The 11,375-nt window shown below is 36.4% G+C and overlaps 1 protein-coding gene across 1 annotated transcript in view; it reads left to right on the forward strand.

Moving 5' to 3' along the window:
* Positions 1–10,980, forward strand: part of SLC16A7 (solute carrier family 16 member 7) — a gene marked incomplete at both ends in the record, with an annotated part of 29,252 nt that extends 18,272 nt beyond the window's left edge. The window contains 3 exons of the mRNA XM_082014406.1: positions 5,435–5,578; positions 7,225–8,037; positions 10,709–10,980. Coding sequence (XP_081870532.1) covers positions 5,435–5,578; positions 7,225–8,037; positions 10,709–10,980 — 1,229 coding nt within the window. The remainder of the gene's footprint in view (positions 1–5,434; positions 5,579–7,224; positions 8,038–10,708) is intronic.
* Between the last annotated feature and the right edge of the window lie 395 nt (positions 10,981–11,375).

Below are 11,375 nucleotides of genomic sequence, written 5' to 3' on the forward strand. Positions count from 1 at the left end.
TACTGCTACAAATCAATCCCTAGTATTGTAGACATTCTGACTAGTTCTTATACATTTAAGTTGTAGAACATTTCTTCATCCCTTACAGAAAGTGGTGTCTATTTATGGGAGAACTGTCTAAAGTAATTATTTTTTTTCATTTTGGTAAGAAAAAAATTGATGTAAAAAAGGCAGCAAGAATTCTAGCGTCCTATATTCTCTTCCTCTTATAAATTAATGGAGTGTACCTAATACATGTGGATTTATAAATGTTATTCTACCTGAGAGCTGAGCAAGATATAGATTTTATGCCAAATAAATTTTCCCTTATTCTATTTCATGTCCTTAAAACTGATCAGCCTGTACTATTACCTCAGGTATTATGAAATGGAAATATTATCTGGTTTGCATCCTTTAAGCTTTTACGCATACTAGATATAAAGTTGTTGCATTGTCTCCAGAGCCAGACCTATAGGGCTGAAAAAAGCAGATAAATGGATAGATGTGTGTTTGTGTGTGTGTGTATCTCTGAGAATGTAACTATACGAGAAAGAATATTATATGAATAGTGCATAGTTTGAGCCCTCTATTAATTTCCATAAAAATAGCAAGCAGTACATATCTTTAAAAAGAAACTTTAATGTTTGAGTTATGTTTAAAACGTATTAGCACAATAAGCGTCTTTAAGAGGAAAAAGGTGATTATCTCTTCAAACATCTGCTTTTTAAACCCACTTATTATTCAGTTATGTAGTCTTTTTTATTGCTTTTCATTTACAACAGTATGGCTTCACAGAAGAAGGAAGATCTAAATGGTGATTGAAAACTTAAACTCGGAAGTGAGAGGAAAGCATGGATTATTGCTACCATTGTTATTATAAAAAATAATCCCATTTGTAAGCAATATATTTCTTCTGAGAGGTCTTGGTATTCACTGAAGACCAGCAAAAGCAGCTTTGTCCTCACATTTTGCACAATACAGATGTACAAGTGAATGTTCTGCTGAGCCATCAAAACAGAATGTAGGTGTTGCATCATTATAGGTTTCGAATAAAACATCATAAGCAGCTCCCAAATGCATGAACCAGTGTCTGCTCACAATGACTTTTGCCATCTTTCCCTTGACATATGATGAAGAATGTGAAAAGCTGCTATTTTTTCTTGTCTTCTAAAGCATTTGTGTCCTGCTGCACAGCCCTTCCTGAAACTGTTCTTCAGTGGCACCAGCTACAGTTGCTCTTATTCCTTCTCACAGTCTGGTCATTTGCCTAAAACAGAAAGATATAAAACAAAAATACAGCCAGGAGACTGTTAGCATATTATGATAATGGTCTTAAATTTGGTTTAGGGAGTGTATAGTCTTTTGTGGCTGATGGTTTGTAGGTGCTAAGGGAGAGATCAGAGTAAATATTCTTGTGGGCTTCCTGACTTAACATCTGTTATGCAGTTAATTCAGGCTTCAGGAAAGTAGACACAGATCCAGCAGTCCTTTAGTGCATTAACGTGCATTAATGTATAGCATGATTTTGGCAGTGTTACAGTACTTAAACAGCTTAATCTTCCTTCTGCTAAAAAGAAAAAATGTTCCTAAAAAGGAACATAGATACATGCTGGCACATGAGCATTGCTTAAATAATTGTAGAAGCTGTTAGATGTGAAATTAAGATTGTGCATGGCTATAAAATGTATGATGGCAAGCAAACAGCTGGAATTGATGTACAGTCATATATGTTAAGGTATGAATATGCATCATTTTATGAGACTCCAAAACCATGTATATACACAGATGTCACAAGAAAATATTTAACCTACTCATCAGATTGGAAGGGTTCCTAGATAACTTAGGGAGTAAGCTTAAACTAACTTTATGGTTTATAGAACAATTAATGTTTCCCACATGCACTCATTTTAAATCAAAATACTGGAGTATTCTAAAAGAAAACCCCAAATTAAATGGAGCTGTGGTGGTAAATACACATCATTAACATAAGGAAAACATCTCAAAGAGAATATTCTGTTTAAATGAATTTAAAATTCATAATACATTCCAGATTTAGGTAATTTGAAAATACAGAGCTCAGACTCATCAGACAGCTTTGTCTTTCCTCTGATGTCTTCATCCACTGCCTACCTAAATTAATACGTTCGTATTTGACCTCCAGCTAACAGGTCTTGTAGGTGAGGCTAACATCATGTGCTTTGATCTGAAAAGCTGTAATTTACAGTCCTGGCCTGAATGCCACAGTTAAGATCCCCAGAGGTTCAGTTTTCTTGTTCCTAATAAGGAACTGTTTGCAAAATTATCTCCCTCAAGGGACTGTACTACAAAACTTGCCATTTCTGGACACTCCCCCAAAAAACCAACCAAACACTAAAACTCCTAAAACTCCTAAACAAACAGGAATCTATCTCGTTTTCCTGTTCTAGAGGAGAAGGAAGGAAGGATGGAAGGAACAGTATTAAAGAATATGATTATTATAGTGAGTACTCTTCTGGGGTGAATATCAGAGCAGAGCTCATCTTTGTCGTTGATTATGGTTGGAAAACTTTGTCAGTGCTGTACAATGCTGTCTTTTTGATCCATAATTTTATTTAAAATCCTAACAATAGAGCAGTATTGCACAACAATCTTTTTTAATGCCATTCCTTTCTTTCCAACACTTGATATTCTGCTATGTGTGGATTTACCTCATCTTTTTCATTTGGTCTCACACCCATCCTTCTGGCTTTTCACGCTGTCTTTGTTTAATGAGAAAAAAACCTGATTTCTAACAGGTCTATCTACATCATAACGGAAGGATTTATGTAAAGGTGCAATTCACGGTGCTGCCTCTAGAGAATAAATCTGTAATTTAATCTGTAAACTGAATAAATAGTATGGTCAATATTTACCTGCTATGATGCCTCATTCCTACATTATTTCCTGGAGATCAACAAAGGAACATTTTACGTAAGACTACAGCAAGGCAACATTTATTACAGCGTAATTTGGGGGGAGGTCAGAATGTTAGCAAATACTACACAAACTTTTCATTTACAATTTTGTAAATACTTCCGTCTCATCACAGGAAAAAGAACTTGAAAAGTATTTTTAAAAACATTATTTTGGTATGTTTGAACTGAAATACTGTTATTGTGTTTAGCAATGATAACAACTAAAACTTCATTTTTTTCAGAAAATTGCCTTTATTTTCAAAAATGTAAATATTAATTGCCAGAAGGATAAAGCTTTTTGCTTTGAGTTAAACAAAGATTTCAAGTTAAAAAGGGGCTTTTTGGACCCAGAGACATTTGTATTTTTCACATATTTCAAAAGGGCTTTCTTTCTAATTTAAACATGAGCCAAACTACTGATTGTCCAAACATAGCTCTATAAATAAAAAAAATCGTGATTGAAGTTATGATTCAGCATAGTTATGAGAGCACAAGTTTATTAAGACAGGATAAGTAAGCATCATCTATTTGGGAAGCGTTTGGAGCGTAATTTGCCCGTCCTTCATGTTTCAGTGCTCTCTCCATATGGCCTCAAAGGAGAAACCCCACCTCATCACTGTTCTGCTCAGTAGCTCCCCCCCAATGGAAATAAAGAAGTGTTAAATATCTCATAATACAATCTGTCAGTGAAATGTTTTAGTGCTTCATATGTGATTTAAAGTCTTCTAATAAATCTCTGGGTTATTGTATATGTGGAGAGCCATTCCATGCTGTGGATTTTCAAGGCTGTTGGTTTCAATATACGGTTATGCTTAAGCTGCAGTTCAGCGAGCGGCAGAGCCTGGTCTACTATGTTCATCTGTCTGTAAGATGAACCCTAATGCCTTCAGTCTGGGCATCCTTTATCTTCCCACTGAAATAGCCACCCTGTTTATCCTCTATGCCCCCACCTACCTTGAACAGTACAGCTGCCTGGGCAAGAAGCTAGATTGCTTTTAATGGTGGAAAGCTCAGTCTATCGGCCAGTGCCTGTGCTGCCTGTACAGGGACCTCCTTTTTTAAACAGGCGCTGCCCTAGACTCCTTGTAACCCTTGTAACTTGTATTTAATGAATGCATAAACCATAAGATCTAAACATCACTCAAATCTTTGCTTTTCAGTCAAGTTAATTTCAAACTGACCTCCGGATTCACAAGCTACTAGAGAGGACCTGCAGGCACAGGGTAACACTGTTGTAGAAGCTTATTTCTGTAAGGACGTAAGCTGAAAGTTGATCATTTGACATATGCTTAAGACTCTTGTTGTTGATATGCAAGTAGTAATTCACATTTACAGTACATCCATAATAAAACTTAAATACATTTAAGGTAATTCCAACATTGGAGTCTAAACTAAGACTGTACTTATGAAAATAATTTGGTTGGATTTGTCTTTTTCACATCATGGAGTTTCTGTTTATTCCTTTAGATATTTATAGAGAGAGAGGCTTAAAAATGTTACCAGTAGAGTGAATGATTTGCGGTGAAATCAGATGCAGAGCTTGGCATTCCACTTCATGCTGGGTGAAGTGCTAGTTTATCCTGAGTTTGAAATTTATTGCTGTTTATTATGGTCTTTTTTTTTTTTAATCAGATAAGTTTAGTTATTGAAAAAACAAGACTATTCATAATGGTTTGGGCCAAATACAGTACAGTCAGAGGGTACACAGGGTTGCCTAAAGAGCTTTGACAACCTCTTAATCTTGATATGCAGCACACCGTCTATTCTAGTCACGGTCGTTTAAAAAACATATAATGCATGTCATACTAAATTGCACACTAGCTGCCTGTTTAGTATGGATGTAATTGCACCATAAACTGAATTGCAGTTGAAACTGAAAAACGGACCTGTAGCAATATTTTCAAAGTTTATAGGTCTTTATGCTAAACCACATCTTAGATTTTCCCAGACAACCTATAGTGATCTTACTGCCCGTTAACACTCTTTTCTGGATGAGGTAAGGGAAAATGAGCCTCAGGGGCAAGAGATTTACGTTCTCATTTGAAAATATTTTTAAGTCTATGAGTAATTTTAAGTAGGGATCCAGGTCTTGCTACAGTATTAAGATCAGTTATTAGTTTGCTTGCCTGGAGATTTCTCCTGCTCTGGTGAAGTGGAGTTTTGATATCTATCTGTCTCATACTTGAAATTCTTCAGTCCTTGCACTTTCAAAACTTCCTTTGACCGATCTCAGTATTGATTGCTTGTGAACTGTAAGAATCCCTCTTGCTTGTCTGATGTCCTTAATCTTTTGATCCATCTCCATGACTAATCAATATTTATATTGTCATGGAGGCAATATATCCACATCTAGGCTCATGTGTCTGCAAACTCACAGTGTGTGTTTGTAAGACAAATCGGTATAGAAACAGCTAAACGTTTTCCAAGATGGAAAAGTAAGACATTCCAATATATCCTAAACACAAAGACATATATGATGGAGTTACCTGTTAACTGTTAATATATTTTCTTTCTATCAACAGGTCCCATAAGCAGCATTTTGGTGAATAAGTATGGTAGCCGGCCTGTGATGATAGCAGGAGGTATCCTGTGTTCATTTGGTATGATTGCTTCATCTTTCTGCAACAGCGTCCTGGAACTTTATTTATGTATTGGTGTCGTTGGGGGTAAGAGTCTTGTTTAAAAGGGATTATTACATTGTATTATACTATATTACATTACATTATATTATATTATGTTATGTTATGTTATGTTATGTTATGTTATGTTATGTTACATATTATTTCTAATACTGTTCTACCAATGAGCCTTACCGATCAAGAACCCACTGTGCAAGGCATGGTACAAATGCAATCCAAGAAGGTAGCAAGGTCAGTTCACTTCAGCTAGCTGAACTATCTAATCCTTTAAATTAGCTGGTATGATGTTATTTCTTAGGGTATTTCAGGAACAACTGATGGTTTTATTCAATAAATGCTGTATGTATGTACTGTTCTAGACGGCACTGTAATTATGGTATAAAAATTGATTGGCTTGTGACAGCACTTATTACAGTTATTTGTGCAGAATTTCACATGCATTCTTTCAGCTTTCAATCATGTTGCACTTCAGATGAGGTGGCAGAGGTTAGCAGAATTCTAGTAAAAATGTGAGAGCTAGTACCGGTTTTCTGTAGGTTTGTGCATACATATACTCTCACAGATAAGTATAACAACTTTCAGCTCAATAGCTTTCTATTTAAAATCCCCCAGGTCAATGCCCAAATAAAATTATTCATATATCATCAAAGGCCTGGATATTGCCTAAGGTGATAAACTAAAGTGATCATAAAGCCAACAAATTAAATAACCTTCTTACAAAAAGTTGTGGGTTTTTTTAAAACTACCTTCTGAGAATAAGGAAGGCAAGTGAGGTGAAGTATTGACAGGTAATAAATGAATAAGATAGTATTTGTTCCTATATTCAAGCTCATCTTTCTTTATGTTGGGACTAAAGGAGTCCTTCTTGTTCAGTGATCATTTCTTAAAGCTCTGGTTTTTTACATCCTAGACCTGGGACTTACTGAAAGAATAAAGTCAGGGTCCAGGAATGAGCCTATCGGAGAAGAAAACTTCTCTTCTGTGCCATCCAGCAGATGCATAGCTACTTAGACCTTATTGCCTAGATGTCTTAATACAGAGAGAAGGCCTAGAGGTTCAGCTTATACACTCAGCTGGAGTGGATGGCTGGTCTGCTCCTATGCATGTCCTCTACAACTCCTCCATCTTTCGTAGTGACTTGCATACCTGGGGAAGTGGAGCTGAATGTACTCCAGAATAATTAGCTATTTTAAGCTCCACTTTTGTATACAAGTTTGATCTTAAATAGGGCTGGAAATAAGAGATGAGAAGATTTATGCATTTAAATACACCCTACACTCATTGTAGTTGAAGTGACATTTAATAACTTTTGTGAAATGAGCCAAGAGAGAATTGCATTATAGCTTAGGAAGTATAAAAATGGTGAGTCAAGGCGCTGATACCATCATTCCTCTGTGATTCCCTTCTCTATCATTGCTGAATCACAACAAGGAGTTTTGGCTTTTATTGCAGTGCTACAGGGGGAAATGGCAGAATGCCACCGTGACCTAAACTTGGCATTAACACACACGGATAGCAGTGAAGCAGTATTTCATTCTCTGATGCTAGCTGGTTTCTGTCTTCACTGGGAATCACTAGATTAGATACTGGTCATTTTAAAAATGACTTGAAGGAGTTGTGATATGTTTTTAGTGCACGACCTTCTCTAATACTGTCTTTTATGTGTTCTTTAGGTCTGGGTTTAGCATTCAACTTACAGCCTGCCTTGACCATGATTGGCAAGTATTTCTATAAGAAGCGTCCCATTGCTAATGGATTGGCCATGGCTGGAAGTCCAGTGTTTCTGAGCACATTGGCACCTCTCAATCAATTTCTTTTTAATGCGTTTGGCTGGAAAGGAAGCTTTCTCATTCTGGGAGGACTTCTTTTGAACTGCTGTGTGGCTGGGTCACTTATGAGACCTGTTGGACCGAAAACAGTCCCTTCTGTGAAAAAAGATGTTGAAAAAGGCGCAGGAGATTCTACCTTGCACAAAAACAACAAGAAGTCTTTTTGGCAAACTATGAATAAATATCTAGATTTGTCCCTCTTCAAACACAGAGGGTTTCTGATCTATTTGTCAGGAAATGTCATTATGTTTATCGGTTTCTTCGCTCCAATAGTATTCTTGGCTCCTTATGCCAAGCACAAGGGAATTGATGAATATTCTGCTGCTTTTTTGCTATCGATCTTAGCATTTGTAGACATGTTTGCTAGGCCTTCAATGGGACTCGTAGCAAACTCCAAGTTTATCCGGCCAAAGATTCAGTACTTTTTTAGTTTTGCTGTCTTATACAATGGCGTCTGTCATATCTTGTGCCCTCTGGCAACAAATTACACTGGCTTGGTCATATATGCTGTATTTTTTGGGTTTGCATTTGGAATGGTTAGCAGTGTTCTTTTTGAGACATTGATGGATCTTGTTGGGGCTGCCAGATTTTCCAGTGCAGTTGGACTTGTCACCATTGTGGAATGTTGCCCTGTGCTCATAGGCCCTCCTCTAGGCGGTAAGAATCTCTTTTATTCCATTTTTTCAGACATTACAGCATAATCTTGCAATTTAGTATTGAATTACTATAAACATTATTCTTAATGTTATTTAAAGTTTTCTATGTGACTAGGAATGTACTGTAGCAGCAGTGCACTGCATCAATTATCTTTGCACTTTACAGCTGCAGATCCACAGGACAATCTGAAGGCGTACATTGAATGCATGTGCAATAGATAGTTTAAGAGCATATCTCTATTGGTCCATAAATCCATGTGATAAATGTATGTTTTCCTGATAGTACGTAGTGCTAACTTTGCAGCCTTGATTTACGTGTATTCAGCTCCAATTTGCTCTTTGCCAATACAGTTCTTACTCATTTGAATTGGTCAAGTCCACTGGTCAGTTTTTGTGAAGATCTCACATTGGATTATAGTTTCTCTAACGTAATGGCAGCTAGAGGAGCATCCGCTTAAATTTAAAATAACAATGTTAGTTTGCCTAAAGAGAGAGGATTGGCATTTCTAGAGAGAAGAAACCAGTAGGGAGCTGCTAGAAAGGCCAGGGGCATGCTCAGCAACCTAGAAGAGGTGTGTGCTTGGTGGGATCCCACTGCAGTGCCATGGAGCGTTGCGTACTGGTATGATTTCACACCACAGCCTCACTCCCATCCAGTCCTTTAGCCTGTTTCTATAGTCAACAGATATGTGTAAGGCAATGTAGAGTGTGAACCATCCTACATTGACTTAAAGATGGTAATGTTGCCAACTTCTGTCTTTTGAGTGTAAGGGGAGCTTAAAGGCAGCCTAGCTTGGACTATATTCATAGTCCAAGATAAGACACCAGATACAGTCCAAGCTATAGGCTTGGACTATATTTGTAACTTTTGGCCTTCTAGCACCAAACATGATGAATAGTCTTATCTAAAGTGTTTTCTGTTTGCTAGCTTTTTAGCCAGTATTTAGAAATGCTGTTAGTAAGTTTTATAATCTTAAGGTTTCTGATGATGCAAGAGACTAAAGAAACAGATACTCAAATCTTACTGAAAAGTATCCATTAAATGTGTGTGTAGCAGTGTAAGGCCAACAATGTGAAAATATAAAGATACTGAGATAATCAGCCTTGTGAACATACACTATACCCACATAAGCAGAGTCACAAATGTCAGCAAGATTATATATGCCTAAAACCATTCATGATTATCAAAGTATTTTAAGGATTCCTCTCACTATTTGTATGAAAAACAAAAGCATTGTGGAGTGAAATTTTAAATATGCCAAAACAATTCCACTCGTTTCAGTACAATAATGTTTCTACAAGTAAATGTTTAATAGTCCTCAGGATATTCCATATTTCCCTCATCTTTTAACATACAAATTCTTTTTGGTAATGGTAGAACAAAATATATTCTCACACAGACTCTTCCTATGCCACCTAGTGGGGGACTGAGCCTGTGACTGCTGGAGTCCAGCCTTTTTAGTCAGGTTCTGAAATCAATATTAATATGAACTCTAAAGATATTAAATATAATATTTATGGAGCAATAGCATATGCAACTACTTATTTTTCAGTATATTAGCCTTGCAGAAGTTTTGAAAAGCATGTGTTCGTGCTATAACTATGAATAATTGATCTATGTGGTTAAATAAAGACAACAAAGGGGATGACCACATGTTTTGACTCATTCATATCCTTTAAAATATTATGGTGAAGTAATGTTAATGCATAATTTCATTTTTAATCATCAGTTTTATGAGACTGCTCATCAATAATGACCAGTAAATTGTACTATTTACACTAGTAGGTGAACTATACAGTTGCAGACCTATTTGAGTTCTTCCTAATACTAGGCTTGTGAAATAAAGAAAAGACTAAAATAATGTAAGTGCATATCAGGTGAATAGGCTGGAATTATGGCTTCAGCCCAGTAAAAGCATCTACATACATACGAAATTGAAGTGCACAGGTTCTCCTGTGAGTTTCAATGATAGTGTAGCAGAGTTCAGAGCTAAATAGTTGGATACATACAAATGTTGATTTGGTAGTTGTGAAAATTTAGAAAGAATGTCTCACAAAGTGGAAGAACAGTTATATTGTTTTTTTCCTTGTCATGACCAAATTAATCTCAGAGGTGTGGTAATTTTTAGTTGCAGGCTTCAGAGGTCAAAACTCAGCTGTTGAGCATGATAGCTGAAGGGACAAGCCTTTCGATCTCTTTCACCAGTCACAGGAAAGAAAAAACAAAAAGCAAGCAGTTGATGCACAGTGACAACAGCCTAAAAAGGCACATACCTCTTCATCCTATTGTCTGTTTGCAGCCTCCGTGAGTGTCAGGCAGTCACTCCAAAACAATAGGAAAGAAAATTAGGAGGTGAATAAAATAAGATGACAATGAAAGAATGAATATGAAAGAACTAAAAAACTGTCATCATTTGTTAAGCTTTACTTACTTTGTTCTTCAATATTTTATCATTGTCAGTGATTCCAATGACAATTGCTAGCTTGACTAATAGAAGTTTTGTTAGAGTTCCACTACATATGTTAGACCATTTAAACATGTTGAAAATGCTTTTCTGCTCCAACTTCAAAACCAGGAAATATATATGTATCTCTCCTAGGGAAAGTTCTGGATTGCATTGGGTATTCTATTCTAAAGACTATTTTTCTCTCTCGTTGTCATTTTATTTCAGGTTGGTTAGTGGATCTTACTGGTGAATATCAGTACATGTATTTTGTCTGCGGAGTGATTGTGATTGTGGCCAGTATCTGGTTGTTCATTGGCAATACCATTAACTACAGGCTTTTGGCAAAAGAAAAGAAGCTAGAAGATGAGAAGCAGAAAGCACAGAAGAACGCTGACTCAAAGGAAGCAGAACCATTAACAAACAATGAGAATGAAGATGCTCCCAGCAGAGCTGATAAAGCTCTTGAAGATCCTTCAGAAAGAGAAACCAATATTTAATCTGCAGTGTAGCTCAGAAGGCAACATTTATGACTTCTAATAAAAATATGTCTTCAAGACACAGGCCAGGTTTTGTGGTAATAATGATCAGTCACAATATTGGATGGGAACAGATTTTTGCCCCGTGGCAAGACTCTCAGTTAAATTACTATCTACAGTTTATTTATTTCAGTGATACAAAGTTGAGATTACAGAGGTAGTGACTTCATGCAAATGAGTCCATCAAACTATGACTGGACAATCATGAGTCAGGTAAACTGGACTATATATAAAGCCTTCCAATGAAAAACACTTTTATTTTCAAAGTATATCTAATGCAAATGTATCTCTTACTCTTATTTGGGAAAATACTTTGTGTTCATCTTTAGAGTATTGTTAAAGTCTGTTGAAATAAT

Source organism: Phaethon aethereus, assembly GCF_964289735.1.
Source record: "Phaethon aethereus genome assembly, chromosome: 1".
Lineage (NCBI taxonomy): Eukaryota > Metazoa > Chordata > Aves > Phaethontiformes > Phaethontidae > Phaethon > Phaethon aethereus.